Here is a 23,823-nt window from a genome sequence, read left to right on the forward strand (position 1 = left end):
TCCCGCGCCCTTGGGCTTAGCAGCGCAGCGCCAAAATACGCCACCCCGGCGGGTGTTCTTGAATACAGCTCCCATAGAAATGCGGCCGCCAAGGGCGGGATTCAAGCAGCGACTTGGGGTAAATGCGACAACTACGCAGTTTCCCCTGTATTACTTTTACTACAGAGGCATGCCTACTAATGTGACTCGAGGTAGTAACTAGACAAATACAAGTAATTATTAAAACTGACGCTGTTTACCCTAAATAGTCAGATGATTGTTTCTAACCCAAAACATTGAAGCCCGTCATTCGAGAGGTTCAATATTTCCTGCAGAAATGCAAATGAGATAAATCTAGTATTTCTCCGGCGTAATGAATTTCCGCCGATTGCACCCAAAAAAAGTTAAAGTGCCAAAGAGCAAACTTTCACGCCTTTAGTAGACGCCCATGAGAGACGCGACTGTTTACGCTCTACCTTCGGGCGAACATGAAGCGATCCACATCGCGGCTTGGGAGCCTACATATGCGGGCGACTCAGTCAGAGACTTGGTAAGGACGCTCGCTTCATATATAACTGAACGTTAAGCAAGTTGGTACGGATTCATTACATGGCGAGCCAGGCGTGCAAATACGGACACAAATAGAAAAAAAAATACAGCACAAACGCCGGCGTTTGTGTGGTGCTCTTCGTTCTACTCGCCTCTCGATTGACGGATGGTGGAGGCGTAAGCAGTTGCGTCATTCGTGGGCGTCTGCTGAGGGCATGACAGTTGTTCTCTCAGCAGTTGAAACCATTGCGGATGCCGAACAATAAGCTGGCAAGCTTGGCCGAAGCGACGTCGTGAGAGTTGTCGAAAGCGAAGTTACAGACAACGAATGAATTCTGGGCTCTCCCGTGCCAAAACCACGATTTGATTATGGGGCACGCCGAAGTGGGGAACTCCGGATTATTTTTCGCCACCAGGAGATCTTTAACGTGCCCCCAATGCTAACGATACATACGAGGTCACGTACAAAGTTGAAACTGCAGTCCATGTCGGCATCCGCAAAGGATGCAGACACTTGGTACTGTAATTTTAGTGTAGTTTCTGCTCTTGTTTTTATTGTCAATTCAACAATCGATAATGGAGAACAGTTACCTCCCGTTTTGAGTTGACAAAGGTTTACAGAAAATTCCCGCTGAATTTCTTGCCAAAACAAATGCGAAAGCTGGTTTTACAAAGTCGAGAAATGCATTTGAAGTTAAAGTGGACTATTTCATAAATACTTTGCCGCAAAATGTACGTCAAAGCGTACAGCAGAAGCAGAGTTATTAGCAATCAAGCACCCCCTGCGCGGTGCTTCCGCTCCTTCTTCAATGACTTGTACTGCGAAGGCTACGGCGGGGCTAGGCCTGCTCACGACGTTCCGCCTACTGACGGTCACCGTGGCGCGCAGTTCAAATTTGATTTTCGATATTCGCGTAGACGCTACTACTTCTGATTTCAGCGCCTATGATGCGCCAAACGCGGTTGTCATCAGCGAACCGTAGTCTGCTCAGCCAACGGATTCGTCGTGGCACCCCGAGGAGGCCGCGGTATCTACGCAACATAGCAGCTACATACAACTGTAGTACGTATGCGCAGCGTTTGTTTTGTGCATGATAGGGCTAGATTGTGCACTCGCGCTCATATGCTCCAATCTAGCCGTGCTACGTGGTGCGGACCGGCTTTGTCCTGCACCTGCTTGACCGACGGATAGTAGCCACATCTAACTGGCCAAGTTAAAGCACTGTCACCGTTGAGAAAGATTCAACCAGAGTGGACACTCCCATAGAGCCCAGCGGCAGAATTGACTGTAGCGCACCAAGCGAAGGTTTCGGTTTTGGGCGCGCGCGTTTTGAACACCAGCTGGTACAAGCCACACCGGCTCCACTGATCGGCGCGGCATTTTTTTTTTTTCGCTTCTACTGTTGAACCACGGGCGGCCTTGGCGCGGAATTGTTTTATAATTTAGTAAAGATGATTGAAAAATATCTTTACAAGACTCCACCGAATCTGTGTCAGGTGCAATTTCATGAAGTAAACGGAAGACGTACTCTGAAATGTATAATTTGCTCTATATAAATGCTCGTTCCGGGCTCCTTGTGCATTCATCCAAAGTTATGGCACCAGGTAAGCAGCAGTCGTTGCCATACGTAGCTCCATCGGATGCCATGAGCTGAAAAAAAATAAATTACAAGCAGGTATCATTTTGGTATACTGACCTAATAGGAATATTGCGTGTAGAGGCGAAACGTGCGTAAGTAGTGAATGGGCGGCATTACAGATAAATTCACTTTTACATACATTTCGTAGCAGATAGACTCCTCCCAAATAATGCTATAAAATATGAAGAAAACATCCGATTTTCAAACATCCTTCCCTTCCCGGTCATTATTTCGTGCACTTTAGGAGCAGAAATGCACGGGTGACTGCGCGTTTCCAAAACAACTTGGCCTCACTTGACGAGATGGTACGCCAAGTACTACACAGAGGTGGCCCCAACACAGGCGCTCAGCCAGACCGTGTTACACGCTCCCAGAATGCCTTCTAGTTGCACTCTGGACAAATTCGTGGGTGCAAAGCGTCTTTTCAGTTGCTCAGAAGACAAAATTGTCAATTTCTTGGTTTTTGAGCTCCTCGGCGTTATCTTTTACGCGTCCAACCAGCGCAAGCAACACGCTCCTGTGTTATCACTCTTGGAAATCACTCGTCGCGTTTTCGGCAAGTGCGAATACCGAAAGAAGGTACAGTCAACAGCAAAAGATTGCGGGATGTGCGAGTGCGTGGCAAAGCGACCCTCCTCCCCTTCCAGCGGTGACCCCTGGTGTCGAGACTGACGTCTGCACGCGTGCGCGTCCCTCCGAGACGTGCATGTTTCCGCGCTTCCTCCTTGCGCGCCGGCGATATCCGAATGTAGCCGCGAGGTAGCCCCCTTGCGATATGCGCTGTGGCAGCTTTGATGGGCGAAAGTGTGTGAAACATGTTTAGAAGTGTGAACTTGCGGGCGCCGCTGCGGCCGCTTTTTGTCGAGTCGCGAGCGCTGACGTATAGGGCCGGCCCGGTGGCGAACGCAACAAGTCATTTTTTTTTCTGGGCTGCACCATTTCGTGGCCAATCTTCGTTGTTTCTTTCTTTTTACGAACGGTGCGTTCTACCCCAGAAGAGCGTACTAGAAGACGCGCTCTATAGAAGGAGACCGGCAAGACGAAAATGGACAATTGGTTTCCGTTGTATAAATGAAGTTCTGCCCGTCGAAGCCGCCATGGCGCATATCGCAAGAGGGCTACCTCGCGGCTACATTCGTATATCGCCGGGCGCGCAAAGATGAAGCGCGGAAACATGCACGCTTGCAGTCTCGGAGGGACGCGCATGCGTGCAGGCGTCGGTCTCGACACCAGGGATTCACCGCTAGAAGGGAAGGACGGTCGCTTTGCCACGCGCTCGCACATCCCGCACTCTTTTGCTGTTGACTGTACATGTTGTAGGGCCATGAAAAGCATCACAAACTTGTCGCACTGAAATTCAGTACACGCTAAACTAACTGTCACCACTGCCGGCTTGCTTTTTTGCTAACTGCTTCACAACCCCAGGCGCGGCAAGGATGCCTCTAAAATATCCCAAAAAGTCACGAAATTACAATAATTTTGAGTGTCAGAGAATGCGTCACGAACTTGTCCCAGTAAGGTTCAGTACACACGAAACCTTCACTACGGTTCAGCTACATTTCGCTAACTGCGTCACATAGCCGAGCGCTGCAAGCGTGCCCAAAAACCACTGAAATAAGTTACAACAACGTTGGGGCTCATAGAAAGCGTCGCAAACATTTCCCAGTACGAGTCATTACCTCAAATTAACTGTGCCAGAACGACCGAGCTGTTTTTCGCTAACTGCGTCACAAGTCTCGGTTTTGTGCCGTAAGCCTAAATTTGCTTGAAATGCGTCGCAATCTTTCTCATCTTGCCGTAGTCCAATAGTGCAGTGGTGCCGTGTCGAAATGCAGAAGGAACGCAAGAAAACGCCGGGAGCCCAACAAACAGGCTGCATTCAAAAGAGGCGGGTCGCCGAACAGACTTCACGTGCGCAGCCGGCCTCGCTCGCTTCGGTGGCACGTCTGGCGCATGACGCATCATATGACGCGTCTGGCGTGCCGCTAGCTTGTTGCTAGGTGACGCAAGAAAAATAGGTCGTGAAATTCATTTATACGCAAAACTTTTTTAGTTTTAGCGGGAAACAATAAAAAAATAAAACGTTGTAAGTTCATTTCACATTCCTTTTTCCGACGCTCACGTCAGCTGACGGATGGGATTATAACACTAGGCGTGACGTGTTTCCTGTTGCCAGTTTTTGCCGAGTGTCCGCGCTTGTTGAATTTCTTTCTCTGTGCTATCACTAGCTCAATTCGGAGTGACGCCTGCCAAGGCGTCTAACTAGGAGCGGCCAGGAGTGAGTACGCGCTGGCAAGCGTGAGTGTGGACTGACCCTAAATTTCGTGCAGTTCAAGGCTAGTTGAGTGTTCAAAACTAGTCGAAATTAGCGAGATCCCACAGCTACGACACCGATAAGCAGGATGGCCAACGTTTAATGCCTACGCGGGCGCCCATGGCCGAGCGTGAGCAGGCGATAGTCGGCTTCTTCAGGAAGTACGTAATTATTATCGATATTCGAAAGCAGATTTTCCTTACTTCGGTCTGTGTCTCAAACTGCCTCAATAAGTATACACAATAACAGCAGGAAGAAGCGCGCTGAGCTGAACACTCTTCTTGATTGATGTTAGCTATTGGCTAATTAAACAGCGGCCGCGAATGAGAATCGGCTGTATTACGAAATAAAGCATCTAGGAAAGAGTTAGGAGCCGGCTTATGATGAAAAGAGAGCGTTAGAGAGAAAGGTGACTTCGCGCTCCGTTTGCGAGCTCCACACACCGCGCACGACTGCAAAACTTGGCTGAGATGTTCACAGCAGCGTATGCTATCCACGGATTGTGCTTTTTTTCCCAAGCCCGAGGGGTCGTTCAGGACCTCTTAAACTAAGTAGGACTTGTCTAGATTTGTTCTTTGTTTTTAACATACAGCGCAAAGTTATAATAAAGGTACAAAGCTGAAGGAGGAATACTCAATGTGATTGTTTCTTTAAAGATCATTGAGTGCGCATGAACATTTATGTTATTTGTGTACGTGGATGTTCATGCCACATCATATTTTATTCGACCTGCAGAGTAGCGCGCCATCTGCCAGGTCAGAATGACACCTCCGTCTGCCCGTTTGCGGTCAGAAATGGAGAATCGGTGGTTTCGATCAAGAAGTTTCAATAAATGAGTAGCGCTCGCTTATCGCATCATTTCTGCGCCCCCTCCCGCAGCCGATCCGCGAGGAGAAGCCGACTACGTAGATCGCCAGAGATTTCACTGCGGCGCCTGACTTGTTATTCCACAACACGCGCCGAGAGCGTGCACGGGCAAACCGCTCTATCCGAGTCGTGGACGGGTAGGAGCCGCTGACGACATTCTTCCAGGAAGCTTTTAGAGCCACGGGCGATGGCGCGAGCCTTGACCGGCCAGCACGGCCGACCATTTGTTTGCGCGGCGATTTTTTAACGCGACTCTCTGGCGGCGGCCATTAGGCAGCCCTGTGGCGTGCGCACGCGACGCGGGTCGTAAATTAGGCCGTGCGCGGACGTGGCTACGCAGTGCCGACCTGCGCCGCCGCCGGACTCATCAGCCGGAGTGGGGGTCCGGCCGCCGCGGACGGGGCCCACCCTGCCCCGGCGCCGACGTGCCCCCCTCCCAACGTCCGGCGGCCTCCCTTCGGCCGAAACCGGCGGCCAGATTGCGCGCGCTGAGGCTACAGTCTCGTGAGGACGCGTCCTTGGCATATCGTATTAGGCGCGAAATGATTTTGGCTCCCGTGGCAACCTTCTTCAACGTCTGCGCAAGAGAGCGACCGCCCGCACCCGAAATGCTTAGCTTGCAGCGTTGGAGGATCACGTGTTGTAGCTGTTGTCGTAAGCAAACTGGTACGCTTTTTTGCTTAAACATCTCCACACTTGGCATGTTAGCGAGACGCTCTCTCTCTGCTTAGAATCAGCCATTGAAAGTATCCAACTTCAGAAGTGTCAATTTTTGTGTTAATTGCAAGTAGCCGTGCGTTCAACGCATCAACGCAACAGCTGTCGCTTGAGCGAGGCTAGCGAAATCAGTGAAGAGAGAAAGATTGCATAGAAAGTCAAGGAAAGTAATCAGAAATAGTTCTGATCCGTTACCAAAACGAGGGTGCACTAAGCCTAGCGAAAAGTTTCACATGAATTGGAAACGCCCGTTTGTCGGGAAAACTCTTGGAGGCTATACTAAGGAGAACGGGGGCGCCGTGACCTCTTCGTAACGAATTCAGCTTCGCTAGAATTTCGGTTGTGATTCTGCACAGGTTGCACTTTTGCCGGGACATTGTTTTATTGCGAATATTATTTATGTCTTGTTTCATACTAGTTAGAATTTGCTGGTCAACCTAAGCATCCAGTGCTAGTTAGTTGCCTCCATTGTAAGCGAAGAATCACCATTAATAAAGGTACACCAAAATTTTTACAAACACGGTGCTATTTGGATATCAGCACTAATAACAGCGCACTACTTCCTTCGATTGGGACTCAAAAACTTGACGACAAATATAGCCAAAAAAGAAGAAAGAAAAATAGAGATAGAGAGAGATGTTTTCTCAGAAAGCAAACCACATAAACGAATACAGAATAAGGTAGCCATTTTTAACTCTTTTTTGTATCTTGGTTTCTCGCTGCCTGCCAGGCACTACCAGACACTGTTACTTAAGCTCAATGTGTTATTGGCAGGGCTGATTCGTGTAGTATTTATTATTCGTACAATAAAGTATTATTACAATTAAATTTTTTTCTTGACCATTCCTGTGCAGGGCTTCTGATAGTGCGAAGCATAAAAAAATTGCTTATTAGTAAATCACCAAGTTTGGTGAGAACGCTCGACAACAATATTGAATATGAATCAGTGCGTTGGAGGGCGCATCGAGTAGCAAAATGCATTCTCTGCAGCAGGAAAGAATTGACAACACAAATGGCTGGCTCAAATATTTTGCAGTAGGAACTGCAAACTGTAAGGAAAATATAAAAGTGAAATTTTGGTAACGTACATTCAAAGCTAATCGAAACATTTGAGCAGCACATAGAAAGAATCTATATACAGCGAAGCTTGATGCGTGTGCATAAGGAGTCGAAACACGAGGTTATTGAATGTGCGCACAAAGTGTCATGTCAGGCAATGTAGAGAAGCTAATGTAATACCACCGCCGCTGCCGCGGATGCGCGATGGCGAGCTTTCTCGTCGTCGTCGTCGTCCTCGTCGTTGTTGTTGTTGTTTCGGGACAATTTTCAGATGTGGAGCAGTCTCAGTATGATTTTAATACAAATTCACCGTATTTTCCGACAGTCTCCTGCGAATGGCACCTGAGCGACTAGTGGTCGACTTCAGAATGATATTTGGAAAGGAACGACAAGGCGAGGGGCAATACCGTGAAATTGTCGCTCCATGCGTACGCGCCGAGTTTTCGCAAACTGAATGTGCATAGGATGATTCGGTGCGAAAGTGCAGTTTGCAGCGACCAACCGACTGACCTCCGTGCATAAACACGCTAAATTTAACGACGCTTTAGCCCCTCATGCGGCAAGCTGATAAGAATCGCTTTTTGTTGTTGTTTAATGTAAGGTAAATTCACTTGTGGCGAACGCTATCTAGAAAATATGGACCCGTGCTGAATGGGCAGGTCGCACGGGCGCGCCAGTTTGCTGAACCGAACAGCTAATGAGCGTCGCGGCTGTTCGCTGCAGCGGGTGCGAAGGCTCCCGGGCTTGAAATGCTCCGTTTTCACATTAGGATGACAAATTGAGCTAGCTGGTAACGAGCCACTGCGAGCAGCACCACTTAGGGGAAGAGAACCACAATACGCGCGCTCTCCGATTCGGCGCGGGTATTGTGGTTCTTCCTTTTGCCTTAAGTGGTGCTCCTCGCAATGGCTCGTTTCTCAGTTAAACAAAGGCGTCACACATCCTCATAGGGGCGCTTTTAAATTTGCTACTACGACCAAGCGCTGTTGCCAGATGACTGCCATCACAAAGACCGGTTTCTTGCAACTGCAAGTGTGGCATTTTAGCTAAACTACGCCCTCACTGTTCATTTTTCGTTTCGTTAATTTTCGCGCTAAAAGACAATGAGCAGCTTTATGTTCTCAGCTTCAAAAGGACGTGTTATCGCACGAATAATAGCTTGAGTAGGAGAAGTGAAGCAGTGGGTTCTTGCGCATTTGATGTAAATTGTGCGAAGCAATATTAGGCGGGCAAAAAGAAAAAAAACGTGTACATAGTCCGATGCTGCGCAGAACATGGACGCGCAAATACGGAGCGATACGACAGAGCGTTTCTGTGCGACGCCTTCCTTTATGTCTCCGTCATTTCATGCGTGCAGCGGATAGCTATTACAATTAGAATAACGAGCACGCGTTTGCTTTTCGGCCATAGTCATTTTTGCTACTGAATGGGCCACTTGCAGAGCCTAGCTTGTGCCTTTTTTCTTCTTGCCGCCTTCCGATACCTCCGTCTCTCCATCCGCCACCCTTTCTTTTCTTCTTTTTCTTCATATGGTGTAGGTAAGCGATCGCTTTAAATATGCGCCATGTTGCCTTTACACACTGTATAGTGCTGCGGCCTGGCGTTCTTGACAACCCCATTTCTGACCTCTGCGCTTTGTTTCTTTTTTTCTCCATGTCTTTCTTTCCTAAATTTATTTCTCACATTTCATTTTTTTACAGGAAATTTATTTTATTTTTACATCACCCTTCCCTTTTTCTCTTCCTTCAACGTTTGCTTTACCTCGTCAGTTACTTTTTGTTTATAAAGCTACAATTCAGCTGCAAGAGCACTTATTGCTGCACTGAGTGCACAGTTAAAGAGAAAAAAAATATTAAGGCATTGTTTTTGTTTCTTTCGCTAGCGGTCGTTCTCTTGGTAAAGAGTGCGGCTAAAATGCATTTTCATGTTATCGTTAACTGTCGGGGTCGCGCTATTTATCCTTAGAAAACACTTCAAGCGCCGGGTCACTGCGAGCCTATGTGCTTCCTCTACGGAACAAACGCATTCGTTGAGCCTCTTTCTCTCTCTTTTTTTTTTCCACGCGTGAATTTCAATTTTTTCTTCTTTTTCTTTGAGTCAAGTTACTAAGTACAACATTTATTCATGTTGGTGTGGAAAGGCGAGCTGAGAGGCAACTTCCTGATCACGCTGCAAATGAAATTTCCTCGGTGAGAAGGGCCTCGTGGTCATTTATTCATACATCAAAATTGCACGCTGCCCGCATAATCGCTGTTGTACTAATTTCTCAAACTAATATACAGCCTGTTCCGGCTAAAAAAGTTTGCACCCAGATCTCTCGCCTTTTTTTTGTTTGTGCATTGCAAATGGAGGAGGAGGAATACAATTTATTTTGGTACAGCTGATTTGAGACCAAGGCCTCTCTACTTAGATGTTGGCCTCGAGCCCTTGGGCCATGGCGGCATCTTCGGCCTGCTGGATTGCCTTAAGTTGGTCTTCAGCTGCACAAATGAGCAACGCGGTCTCCCACTGCTCTCTGGTCTTATGTGTTTTATTCTGTGTAGGTGTCCGGGGACAAGCCCAAACCATATGTTGTAGGTCCGCCCTTTCTTGACAGAATCTGCATCTATCCGTGTAAAGGTCCGGGTAGTAGCGGTGGTATATAGGCAACCGGGTTTAGATATGTATCTGTTTGTAAGAGGCGCCATGCCGTCGCTTGCCGTCTACTCAGCGAGGAGTGTGCCGGGGGGAAACGGGCCCTTACCAATTTATAATGTTTGGCGATCTCGTTAAAGCTGGTGATCTGGTCTCTATCCGTTCCCAGTATTTGTTGCGTGTCACCTGCTCGGCCTGCCAGTTCTCCAGCCAGGTTGTGCGCTATTTCGTTCCCGGGGTGGGAGGACTGTGCGGGTACCCATATAATATGAATGTCGCAATCTTCACGAAAGTTGCTTAAAATTCTGAGCGCTTCCGGCGAGATCCTTCCTTTGGCATAGTTCTTGACGGTTGTCTTAGAGTCGCTGACTACGGTTAGCCTCCATGGAGGCTATTGCCAGTGCTAAGGCAACCTTCTTCGCCACCTCCGCCTTTCCTGTTTTTGCAGTGTCACTGGCTCTGGAGTCACCCTCTATACTCGTAGCAACTATCGACATACTCTGTTTATTTGCGTACTTCGACGCGTGCACATAGACCACGTCCCTGGCATTACGGAATCTTTTGTGGAGAGCTCTCGCTCTTGCGATTCTCCTATCTTGGTGAAACTCGGGGTGCATGTTTCTGGGGATCAGGAGTGTTGAGAGATGTTCACTTATTTTCCTTGGGATGTCTCCCCGCAGTCCGCGCTGTGCTTCGTAGGTTATTCCAATGTCATCTAAGATGTATCTCCGCGTCAAAACTATGTGTGTGTCTTTCATACTGCGCTACTCTCAGGAACTTCTCGTTTGACGTATTTGCCGGAAGTACCAAGGCTTCCTTACACGCCCTTCTAATATTGCACTCTATCTTCGCTTTCTGCGCAGCGTAGAGCTTAAGGTAAGGGACCACATATACAATAAGACTGATTACGAATGGTTCTATTAATCAGATCAGATTGTGCTCTTTCATACCGTAGTTCCTGTTGGATATTCGCTTTTTGATTATTTTTTGAAAAAGAAAATTAAATTATGGGATTTTACGTGCCAAAACCACTTTCTGATTATGAGGCACGTCGTAGTGGGTGTCGCCGGAAATTTAGACCACCTGGGGTTCTTTAACGTGCACTTAAATCTAAGTACACGGATGTTCTCGCATTTCGCCCCCATCGAAAGGCGGCCGCCGTGGCCGGAATTCGATTCCATGACCTCGTGCTCAGCAGCCCATAACCATTGACACTGAGCAACCACGGCGGGTCGATTATTTGTTGAACACCGTTGTCCAGTATAGTCTAATGGTTTCTCCATTAGGGCCGCTTTCGGATATGCGGAGTCAAAGTATTCTTAGGCTCTGCACTATCGGTACCCTGGTGCCTTCTACTGTTACCACAATGTCAGGCCTTTCCTTAACGCTTTTTCGACCCCTGCATGTGGGTTTACGGAGCAGAAGTTCTGATTTTTGCGAGGAACATCTCAGTCCCTTCTCTCTGGTGTAGTCTTCGACCGTGCTTACTGCTGTTTGGAGGATCTCTTCCACATGCCCATCGCTTCCAGCCGCTACCCAGATGGTGATGTCGTCTACGTATAGGTTAGGTCTGAGTGATTCTATCTTTTCGAGTCTCGCAGGAAGACCGATCATAGCCACGTTGAATAGAAAGAGAGATAAGACTGAACCTTGCGGGGTAACCCTATTACCTAGTTTGAGCGCCTCCGATTTGGTTTCTTCAATTGAAATCTTTGCCGTACGATCCGTCAAGAAGTATTTGATGTACGCGTGTGTTTTACTTCTTACATCCAGCTCTTGGAGATTTTGCAGTATTCGCATGTGCATGACAGTGTCAAATGCCTTAATTAGATCGAGACCTAGCAACACCTTGGTGTCCAGAGTTTTCTCACCCGCATGATGTTTTAGTTTGAGCATAATATCCTGCGTCAATAATTGGGCCGAAATACAACCATGGTATGTGAGTAAAGTCCTCCATCAACCATGTATCTCGTGAAGCGTGTGAGAACCACATGTTCCATGAGTTTACCGACGCAGGATGTTAGCGATATGGGCCTTAAGTTCGTCAGTTGTGGTTTCTTTCCAGGCTTCGGCATAAAAATGATTTAGGCTGATTTACATTGACTTTGAATGCCAGCTTGCTCCAAGCAGTTATTCATATACATCTTTTGGAGGTCTCGAAAGAGCTCTTCTTCTGTACCGTCGTAGCTGTGTATAACCTTCTGCAGATTGTGTTTTGTACGGTTTTTGAACTCCCGGGGTTCAAGAGGCATCGGAGAATGTTCCAGGTTTTGGACATTCCAATCTGCCTTTCCATCAAGTTGCACGTGATTTCCCACTTTTGTTGGGTTAACCTATTTGCATATATCTCGATTTCCTTGTTTCATTACACAATTCTCTTCTTTAATTTCCGATCATGTTTTAGCTTTTTCCATCTTTTCAGCATACTACCTTTCGCTTCCCACATGTGCAGTAATCTGCTGTCCATCTCATCTATCCCTGCCTCCTCTGGAACAGTTTTGGTAGTTCGTTTAACGCTTTCTTGTAGTTTCTCTGCCCATTTCTCGATGTCCGTTATAATGTTTTCCGAATCTTCCTTTCGGATGTTGCGGAAAGAGTCCCATTCTACACGTTTCAGTTGTCTACCCCACTTTTTCCTTGGACCTGCTTGTACCGTTGTGACGACGATGTAGTGGTCACTACCTAAGCTTTCCTGCATATTTGTCCATTGAGATTATGCTACATTCTTCGTAAATGTGAGATCTGGTGTCGTGTCGTTGGTTACGCTGTTTCCTATTCTGGTTAGTGCCTGAGGGTCAGTTATGAGCGTTAGTCCTTCGTGCTGAGCCTCTGCCCATAGGCTTCGGCGCTTAATGTTCTCTACGGTGTATCCCCAAGCCGCGTGTGGCGCGTTAAAATCGCCATGACTAGCGCCTGCTTGTGCGCTACGCTCAACACTTTGCGGAAGAGTGGACCGAATTTGGGCTTGTGTCGGGGTGGACTGTATATGTTAAGAATAAATAGATTTCCCTCTTCTTAACGGGGGGGATTACTTCAATCAGGACGTGGTCTATGCCGCACACACCGGTATCGTGCTCGACAGCCGAGAGGTTTCTGTTTATCAGCGTCGTGACGGTTGCCTTCTCGCCGGAAGCAGTGTAAGATTTATACCCCGATAATATTGCCATCCCCCCGGTCTCCGGCCGGGTGATGTCATCTGGCGTTTACTCGCTTATTACGAACGGCTGCAGGTTTCCTAGCTTGCCACGATACCCGCGGTAGTTCTTCCCCGGTGACCTTCAAATAAAACGATCACATTGTCTGCGCTACCCATTGTCTTGGCGTGCAAAACACCAGGATCGCGCGGTGTGACCAGACTGGTCACTATGTCCTCCGCACTCTCCTCTTTAGATATTCTGCTGATGAGAGCCTTAGATGTGTTATCAAGAGCTGCTCTGTAAGCGCTTGCTTCAAATTCTTGTTCCTAAGCGCGAGGTCGCGGGATCGAATCCCGGCCACGGTGGCCGCATTTCGATGGGGGCGAAATGCGAAAACATCCATGTACTTAGATTTAGGTGCACGTTAAAGAACCCCAGGTGGTCCAAATTTCCGTAGTCCTCCACTACGGCGTGCCTCATAATCATAAAGTGGTTTTGGCACGTAAAACCCAATAGTCTATTTTTTTTTTCATATTCTTGTTCTCCAAAGCGCAGCTTATTGATAGCCCCATATTTCCTGGCGCGCTCCTCCGAAGGCGTGCTGAGCAGCACTATATATTGCTTGCAGTTTATACATATGGTGTCTTCCTCCGCTGTCTCTCGACCGACCCCGGCAGCATTGAGCATGCAGCAGTAAATGCGATCCAGCTTGTAGTCCAACACGTTAAGTGCGCCACGTGGACGCACGATAGCTCTGTAATCTTCTTTCGGCAGGTTAGGCAGCCTACTTGCTTTGACGATTTGTCGCACCTTGCCTTCGTTCTTCCATTTGTTTACATTTGTTGCTTCCCCGACAAAGGTTTTTCCCTGCTGCTTGTGTCCCGCCAATCCGACTTCACGGCTGCATCGCTACTTTTTGCTTCTTCTAACTTCATACCAACCTATTCTTTTCCGAACTCCTGCGGTTGCATTTCTTCGCCTTCCAATCTCACGAGTTCTATCATGGCGGGGGGCCTGGATATCTTAGTCGGCGCGCTAGGCCAAGCTCTTTCAGCCACCGCCGCGGCGGAGACGTTCGAGGCGTCGACGCGTTCGTGTTAAACGTAGATCTCCCGCCACGCGTGGCGGGAGAAAAGAACGATTGACGGCCGGAAAACGGGCCCACCTGGTAGAGAACGGTATCCTTGGGGTCCTTGGCACTTGTTCTTTCGATTATCAATGGATTTCTACACAAAATGAGATTTCCCGCCGAGAATAATAAAAAACTGCGGAGCTGTTGTTGTTGTTGTTGTTGTTGTTGTTGTTGTTGTTGTTGTTGTCCTGAGTGGCCGTGGCACATACCCACAGTGGGGGATTGGCCAAGAATCGGGTGGTTTAATTAGGTGCATAAAAATAATAATAATAACAAGGGAGTTAACAATTTGAGCGTGTGAGTTTAAAAGTAAACGTTTTGTGTTTGGAGAAAAAAGGAAATAATCAGATGAAAACCGGGCATAAAATAATAATAATAATAATAATAATAATAATAATAATAATAATAATAATAATAATAATAATAGATAAGAAATAAATGAAAGCTATGGTTGGGAGGGAGAACGATCAATCTAACATGGAAATTGATTGGTTTCAATTAGGTAATTTTTGATCGCCAAGCAAACATTTCTGTGGCTGAACCCAACATTGAGACTCCAAAAGATAGGATCACAGGCACTCATAAAGTTAGACCAATAGAGCGAAGCGGGATTTCGAGTAGTCGTTTTCTTATAATAGAAAAACGTAGAGTGTTATAATAGAAATGGTAGAGTGTCTCCACTTCGCCACAGAATGAGCATAATGGTGAGGGGACCAGACCAGACCTGTGGAGGTAGAAGTTGAATGCAGGTATACGGCAGCGCATCTTCGTGATGGAGCTGACGAGACGTGCATCCGCACTTTAGGGCTTCTTCTTCCCCCTTGTGAATGCCGTACGGAACATTTGACTTGATGTGCTTGTGAAACACGCGGGGTCGAAATCCAACCCTAGCCATGCAAAAGTACCTGACTGCTGTCGCGAAAGTGTGTTCACCACCTGACTGGAGAAGATGTAAAAAAAAAAGGAAAAATATTTTTCGCTGAAAGAAAGCTCAGCCTCTGTGCAGCACATATTGATAATCAATTTTCAATTAACGAAACCGATTTTGCTAGTGCGCCTAATTGTCTAATGTTCTTACTGTGACTTGGAAATCAGTGCTGCGCAAGTGGTGAGCTGTCTCTGGGTGGAGTTGCTTCCCGATAGTGTACCATCTCTTCTGCCTACTATCAAAGGGTTTTCTGAAAAGTCCCGGCCAATTTAGCTGGCAATAATAATAATAATAACAATAACAATAATAATAATAATAATAATAATAATCACCACCACCCTGTTTTTGTGTCCAATGCAAAACATGCTGGCAAGCATGTAAGCTGTTAAAGCACCTTAGTTACCTCCTGCCGTCCGATTCTTGGCCTATCCCCCTTAGTGGGTGCCAGCCATCACAGAGGCTCATCATCATGATCATCATCATCATACTTAAGCGCTGCATGTCGCTGGAAGGCGAAGACGGGCACAAAACCATACGTTGACTTTGGTGCACATGACTTGGGTTCCTAATGAAGCATTCTCATAGGTTCGCGCTACGTCTCCGTCTCAGAACTAAGAGCTAGACTATTTTTCCAAGTTTGCGCTGGGAATTGTTTTATTCCTGTTCAGGGCAACTTCTCGCTGTCACTTCCACAAGCGAACAGTTTCACGTCGGTCTCTGCTGTAGCTTCAAGCTTATATATATATATAAAAAAAACAGACAAAATTAATCACGAAAACCCAGTTTATGACGCAAGAAAACGTTTTCGTTGGCACTCAATCATGTGGCTCTGGGGATTGCGTCATAGTACGCATTAATTGAGAGTTTTTGCAACATTCTGAAGAGTTTTATTAAAATGGGAGGGCATTATTCCTTGTTCTTTCACCACCCCTTTGATCTGTCTATGTAGCTTCGATACGTTGGACTGCGTGAAAAGAAGAGGGGAAAAAAAACTAAAAATATTCTAGCCCCTGTGAAGAATGGAACTCGGACCTGCAGGATAGCAGTCAAGTACATATCCTCGGCGCCACGTCAGCAGTTCAGAAGGAGGCGCGAGATGCGTGCAACAGTAGAGCGCCAGAGCACCGCCACCGTCGTGCTGCCACGATATCGACACGCATTCACGGCTCGCGCGTGGAGGGTTCGGAAATCTCTAGAGACGCGCATTTCGTTTGCCTGCAAAAGTGATGAAACCAAACACCGTCACACTCCGCTCAAACAGATGTAATAGAAATGAATAAAGTATGTGCGATAGGCTTATTCTCTTGCATTACTTCGGCCATCATCGTAGATAGATCCTGCCGGGTTTATTTTTTCGTCTTTATTGTTTTTTTTTGTTTTTTTGTTCTAGCCCAAATTTTGATGTTACTTCAAGCTTACCTCTATTTAGTTATTCTTAATTGCATTTAGGCCTTACTTTAATTTATCTTCAACCGCTCTTAGCATCTGTCTTAAATTAGTGTACGTGCATTCACCGCAAGATGATAGATCTAAAGGCTGACACGTGTTGGATATTTCTCAGCTTAGCATCGTGATAAATGTGCTTAATGAGATCGAAGTCAGATTTCAGCAACACAAGGCCATCAAGAGCTTCCGAGCGGTCGTGCAAAAAGCGAGCAAGTAGCGTCGCCATTATACGCCTGCCACTGCATGGAATAAAGGTGGTGTCAAGCACATACTGCTAAAATGCTCTGGAGTTTCTGGAGAGCTGAAGGCCGGCACTCCGCGGGCTAATGCGCAGTGAACCGGCGCGCACTCGCGCAGTTGACGTAACCTTTCCTCGGGGGCACTGTACTAAAATTTAGGAAGGAAGTGTCTCGCGTCCGGTTCAAGTTCCTCATTGATGCGAACCTAATTAGTGAGCGATAATGACTACCGGCGTTGCTTGAAAGCGTTCGGTGGATATTACGGATAGGCGGCCGTGCGAAGAGGGCTGCATAGCGCACGCGATACAAGCTTCCGCTTTGCACGGCCCTGTTGTTTGTGACACAAAGTGCGGCTCTCTCTCTCTCTCTTTGTGCGGTGTGCGTGCGTGCGTTCGCGCTCCTTTTATTTGTTTATTTTTCCACTTACGCATTTCCATGTCAGCCGCCGTCAAACTTTGCATACCGGTGTCGACAGAATCCCCACGATAGTGGATAAGCTCCACCATGATATTTCCTCTATGCTGCCTCACATCCTTTTTCGATCCTGTCGAAGGTGAAAAAAAGAAAAATGCTGCATTCTCATGTTGATCCCTTCTCTTTTTACAGGGTGATTTATCCTTCGGGACCAGGAGGTTTAGAAGCTGAATATCTGCGCTACCCTCTTCGTAAAGGTAAGGCACACAGTTGGATTAGTTGATATGCTTTGAATCTACTGATGGCGTACGCGAGGGAGGATTTATTATAAGAAAAGCAGAGAGGTTAGCCTGAGCACAAGTGCAGGAAGAAAGGGGGGGGGGAAATAATGACGAAAGACGATGCTGAGGACAGGAAGAAGTGATGCATATGCAAATAAAATAACCACATAACAAAGTGATTTCCTTGAAGTCTCGATTCTAGTCCGGTCCTCTGAAGATAGTCCATAACAACCCTCGTAGCTTTTTTTCCTGCTGTGTGGTCCCACAGTGCAGCCAGAATAGCACTTGACTTCTGATGCCTGCTGGCGAAGAAGACAGCATCTTTTACTGTGGCACGTATTCGGGGCAGTCGAAGAACATGTTGCAGAGTCTCAGACACTTGGCAGTGTTCCAATACGGATTGTCAGCACAGCCCAAAAGATGTGCGTAGCGTCGAGCAAAGGCAGCAAAGGCAGATCCAAGCGAATCCGGTGAATCACGTTTTGCCTGGCTTCGCTTTACTTTACACTCTTAATACAGTTGCGCCCTTTGGGGTGTATATTTGTCCCACAACGATAATCGTCATCTGCCTTGCTTGCGTTTCCTTTGTTGAAAACTCGGCGCTCACCGCATTCCTGTCGAGAATGCTCTGTCATTCCGATAACGCGCATGCCGTTAGAAGCGGCAAATGTCATACACTACAAAAAATGCACTACGAAATTTCTTGGCGTTGTTATAAAGTCATTGCCCGAAACTTTACAATTAACCGAGTCTTTTTTAGCAAAATATGTAGAACGCCATTGGGTCGATGTGCTGGCTGGTTGTTGCTGGCGGCGATGAGCAGTCTTTGCCGCGAAAGACGAGGACAGGTTTCGGTGGCGGCTTGGTAGAAATAAATGCCAGTTGATTAATTAGTGCAGGCTGCTGATGTCACAATGACGTGCGCCTGTCGTTACGAAGGGGAGAATAATACATTTTTTTAAATGTCGTTGGGCCACGCTGCCACTAGGCTCTGAACATATGCCACTGTGGCAACAAGAAGGTGCAAACCGGACGCGCTAACCAACGATTTCGCATGCAGCCTCAATATTTCCCTGTTTTCGCGTCGTTCAATGCGCACGCAACGCGGACCGTGGTTGGGTGGTGGCGTGTGCGCATCTACTCTTGAGGCATGATACAAAGCGCTGGTGGGCCTAAGGCAGCTGGTGCTGTCTAAAGTTTGTAAAATCGCACTTAGTGATACAACGCTGCTGGAAATTATAGAGAAAAATGTTGCGGAGATTATTTTTATTTATTTATTTATTTATTTACAAAATACTGAGGACAAGAAGTCCGAGTAGGGTGAATACACAAGATTATTTACCCAGAAGAACAGGATGAAACAAGTTTGTAACACGTTTTCCACACAAATTGTGACGACTTTAATATTGAGTATGTGTCACATATATATGTGCTTGTGGCTCGACTTTAAGGAGAAGTTTGTTTGACATTCATAAATGAGTTGACCTTCAGATTTAGTGTGTTCTTATGTGATTTTTTCCTACCTGCGGCCTTCATTAGATACATTTTTATGTGAAAATGCGCAGCTGCCACCAATAAAGGGGGCCAGCATTTCCGCAACATCATGCAATAAAAAAAACATCAAAAGAAAGAGGAAGACGTTGACTTTCCCCGAGGGGGAACCTCAACGTCGGATGTGTATATCGGGCGAAGGCACTAGTTACCAACGAGACCACCCGATGAGTAAAAACAGCATAAATGCTCAAAGATAAATCAACGGCAATGAGGTGGCAAGGACGGCTCTTCGGCTTTGCATATTTTAGTCATTGCGAGGTGAGACGGAGAGAGTGAGAGATCCCTGAATTTCTTTTTTCAATAATCTAAGGTCACAGCGTAATGGATGTCGACGCAGAAAAGCAGGTACAGTAGACAAAACACAGTGCTGTGCCACGCCGAGTCAGTGCGTGCTTTCTTGAATTGCGATGACCGTACATGATAGCATAGAGGTCGTCTGTGCAGTAAAATTCAGAATATTGCGAGTACCCACCGATTACTGTATTATGAAAGCGAAGGAGAGACTAATCAAGCGTTAAACACTTCTCACTTCTCATGCAATTTAAGAAAACCACCGTTCGTTTCATTGTACCTTTCCCGACACCATCGGCTGCCAAGCATGTGCCGTGAAAGTAACACGCCTACGTTATTTCATGCTCCAGCTTTGCAGCAATTGTGCCGTTTTCCGCATAAAGCTTTTTCCCAACTTTTCTTAAATACTGGATACTATATATTGGACATTTCTTTCTGCGAAAATAGTGCTCCTCCGTTAGTTTAGAGTATTTAGAGAGTTTAGAGTATGATAATCCACAATTTTTCTGTATAGAAACGTTTTTCTATGTACGCGTATTACGCCAGTCTATGCATGATGAATGACGTACGATTGTTAGGGGCACTTTACACTGGCCAACAAATTGTCCAACACTGTCCGTAACGGTACGAGAAACGTGCTGTCATCGTAACGCCACGATACACGTTAGACAATACTTTGACACTTCAGTATTCAACGGCACATCATTACAAGCGGCAAGAAGCTCGGAGATGCCAAGCGTGACTGCGGACGCCAAATGCTGCTGCAGACTAGAATAGTTGGATTCCCCGTCTAGTGGGACCTGTGGGGACACAACAAACAGCCGACACTGCCAATATGACCCAACACGTCCGGAAACCGACATCTTCGCAGTTGCGTATTGCCAAACAATCGCAAAGAACCCACACGCGCCGAAGTTGAAGTTTAAAGAATAATATTGCCGTTTTCTGACACGCGTCGCGAGAAGCGCTCTCCACGAAAGAGAAAAAAATCCTACCGAAGCGTCATAGAGAGCACCAAAAGGTGTAAAATAACAAAAGACATACCAAGAAAATAACGCGGTCACACATGTTATCCAACGCTGTTCCTCGCGTTTGTTGCTGATGCTTTCACGCCGAGCAACATCGCTCGGCTTGCGTCAACACAGGCGCGCAGTGTGGCATTGTGTTTGACAACATAGATGTTGACCGACTCGTTAGCAACACGGTGGGGGACATACTGGCCAGTTCTTGCAAAACATGTTCCGAAGTGTGAAATGCTAGAGTAAAATCACAACACATAGGTCAGTTACTTCTTTTTTCTGCGCAGTATTGAGGGCCTACCACATCATAATCGTACACTGCACTTATTCGGTGACGAGGCTACTCTCGTCGGTGAATGCTAGTGGTATGCAGTGTTCATGTATCATAGTATGAACAAGAATAAGGGAAGAACAGAGGCAGAAGAGCCCCTTCTTTCCCAGCAATTCGTGCGCACCATCGTCCCGAAGCCCACGTGTGACTTGTGCAACTATCAAGAGACAATCGAAAGCGTACTGTGTTCTTGTCATCGTCATAACATCTGACGCGCCATTCCTTGGAATGTGTTAAACGGGCTAGATCGTAGCCGATTATGCCGAGGAAAGATTCTTGCAGCATGGCCACATGCGTTGCAGGCTTACAAAGGAACGAGGGCGTTACTTCAGTCCGTGCAATCGAATGGCCTCAGTGACCAGTGGTAGGCGGGTTGCGCAACTCCATGTGTTTCCACTGCCTAGTGCCTCGCTCCCACTACTTTCTTTTCACCCCTTCAACCCTGCGTAGGGTAGCAAACTAGACGCGCGTCGGGTCGACCTCGCTACCCTTACATTTGCTCTCCTACAGGCTTAATAAGAATTCATTCGACTTAATCATAGCTTCAGCTACACTTGTAGAAGGCAACCTTGAATTCCTCGTTGCGAGATGAGCTAAGATTCCGTTCATGAGAAAAAAGTAGCTGGTGCCACTTGCAGGCGCCATGGTCTTCCGAGAATCATATATTTTAAAAAAAAGGAAAAGTAGATGAATACTGGTCACCTTAAGGCCCAGAACTACGCCCACCTCTCTTTTCACACGTCGCAACGAAACACGTTCAAATCAAGTTTTGTTTCTTGAAAGTTATATCGTCTTTTGCCGTCAACAAAAAGTGCGACATTTCTTTTTCTAAGCTTATCCCGCGTTTTTTTACACCAAGACTGGTTGCCAAACAAGCCGCCATCTTCTTTAATTTATTTTGGTGAATTGGTCGTGTCGTCACTCTCGGTGTATTGAACCACCTAAAATATGTTGCCGTGTGGAAGGTCGTGTTGGAAAAACTTTTAAAGAATTAATTTCTTCGTTGAGAGAAAGAGGAAGACGAAGGTTATGCAGGAGAAGTAGCCAGTACTTTAGCTCAAATGGAAATGTTGTGCACTGGTGAAGAGCGAAGTAGTAGAGGCTGTCGGACACAGTCGGGGCACACTGAATAAATTACCATTTTTGTGCTTTATTACACGCATATACATTTGCGCATTGTTTCTGTCTGTCTCTTTCTGGACTCAGTGTAAAAGACACAACGGGCTTATTTTCTGCTCTCCTCTCATTTACTTTTGTAAAAGTAAGGACAGATGGGCGAGTTGTGACAATATAACAGCGCCTAAGAGAAACAAGCGACAAGACGGAGCGCTGCTGTTTCTTTCCTTCGTGTTTGTGCTTCGCACAATTTCCCTCCATTCCTGCTCCATTCACTCCATTCCTGCTTTCCCCGCTGCTAACGTATCTAACTGTGCATCAGTGTGGATCGAAACTAACCTGTCGCCTTTTAGTAATTGGTCTAATCATTGGTTGCACTTATAGCTCCCCATCTTCATCTATTCGTGATTTCTTGCACAACCTTTCCACAATTCTAAAATTTCAGCTGAATATAAGCATATTTTAATAGTTGGTCACATTACCATTAATTTAACGGATACTGATAATAGTTCAGTAATATCATATGGCGATTGTTTTGTTGGATTTGGGCTTGAGTCTTTATTTACTTCTCATACTTAAATTTTCCGCTTCTGGAACAGTATCCCACCGTCTCCAAGTGCAGCTGTCATTGGCATGTCTGTCACAGATCATCTTCCAATTTTTATTACCTTCGCCGAAAAAAACCTCCCTATGACACTAGTTATTTCACTTCCAGCTTCAACCGGGATAACTTTGTTAATACAATAAGGGGTACCAAATGGTCATCAATTAGTACTCTATGTGATCCTGAAAAGGCGCTCGAAAAATTCTGCTAGTTATTTTTGAAAGCAGTGTACGCTAGCACTACAACTCTCAAATGCAATATAAGTTTAAATTTCCACGTAATCCTTGGATAACAAAAGGTTTGTTAACCAGCATGCGTAAAAAAGGTATTCTTTACGGGAAGACTAAAAAACAGCCGCTCAATGTAAGTCTAGCACATCTCTATCAAAAATACATTACCATGTTGAATAACCTACTGAAAAAATCAAAACGGTTTTATAATAGGAAAGAATTTTGCAAGGCTAAAAATAATCCTAAGAAACAATGGAAACTTTTCAACAACTTTTTGAATACACCCCAGGCTAGTAGAACCTTAGATAAAATAACTTATAAACATGAAACTTGCACTGAATGGTCTTGTATAGCCAAATCATTTAGTAATTACGTCTGTGAAGGGTGCAGTAGCCAGATAGCTTCTTCCTATCCATACAACCGTTTCAATCTTATATTCTTTCTTTTTCCCGTTTCAGCCAATGAGGTCTGTTCTTCTATATTAAATCTAAAAAAAACCCTTACCCAAGTCTAGATATTGCCTCTGCTTTTCACTTAAAATTTGTTGTCCCTTGTATTGCGGAAACACCGAGCAGCATAATCAATCTCATTTTTAAATGCGCCACTTTTCCCAATTCACTTCAGAAGGCAAAATTAATTCCTCTCTTTAAAAAAAGTTTTTAAATCTCTGGTGTCTAATTATCGCCCAATCTCTGTTTTGTCCTCCATTAGTAAACTTATCGAGAAATTATTTCTGAAACGTATAAACAACTACCTAACAAAGTTTAAGTTGCTGAAATCTTGCCAATTCGGTTTCCGTTCTGGCAGTTCGACCAGCTTAGCTTTTATTGCATTAACCGATTACATAAGGTGTTCTATTGACAGCGATAAACTTGTTGGCTCTATTTTCAGATTTTACTAAAGCGATTGACACTGTTAATCATACCGTTTTATTTGCCACACTAGAATCTTTAGGTTTAACAGGTCCAGCTTTAGCTTTTCTAAAAATTGCTTGCATGACCGTGAGCAAACAGTCTGTGTAGGGTGTGCTTATTTCGAGTCGAAAGTCATTAATCAAGGGGTTCCACAGGGCTCAATACTGGGACGCGTCTAGTTTTGTATTTACATTAACGACTTACCTGGCGTTCTTAATCTTTCTAATACTTTTTTATATGCTGATGATACCACTATTTCCATTTCACATAAGTCTTTACCAACCTTAACCTTTGAACTGAACAGTGAACTAGCCAAAGTTGTAGAATGTCAGTTAGTGTCAGAGCGTTAGTGTAGAGTGTCAAAGCGTCAGTTAAATTATTTAATTTTATACCCTCTCAAAACTCAGTACATGATATTTAAAACAAAG

The 23,823-nt window shown here is 45.9% G+C and overlaps 1 protein-coding gene across 1 annotated transcript in view; it reads left to right on the forward strand.

Moving 5' to 3' along the window:
* The window catches only part of LOC135900044 (uncharacterized), a 554,543-nt gene that overhangs the window by 271,736 nt on the left and 258,984 nt on the right, over nt 1-23,823 (forward strand). Inside the window, exon 4 of the mRNA XM_065429465.1 lies at nt 17,248-17,312. Coding sequence (XP_065285537.1) covers nt 17,248-17,312 — 65 coding nt within the window. The remainder of the gene's footprint in view (nt 1-17,247; nt 17,313-23,823) is intronic.

The sequence above is a fragment of the Dermacentor albipictus genome, chromosome 1 (assembly GCF_038994185.2).
Source record: "Dermacentor albipictus isolate Rhodes 1998 colony chromosome 1, USDA_Dalb.pri_finalv2, whole genome shotgun sequence".
NCBI classification, from domain to species: domain Eukaryota; kingdom Metazoa; phylum Arthropoda; class Arachnida; order Ixodida; family Ixodidae; genus Dermacentor; species Dermacentor albipictus.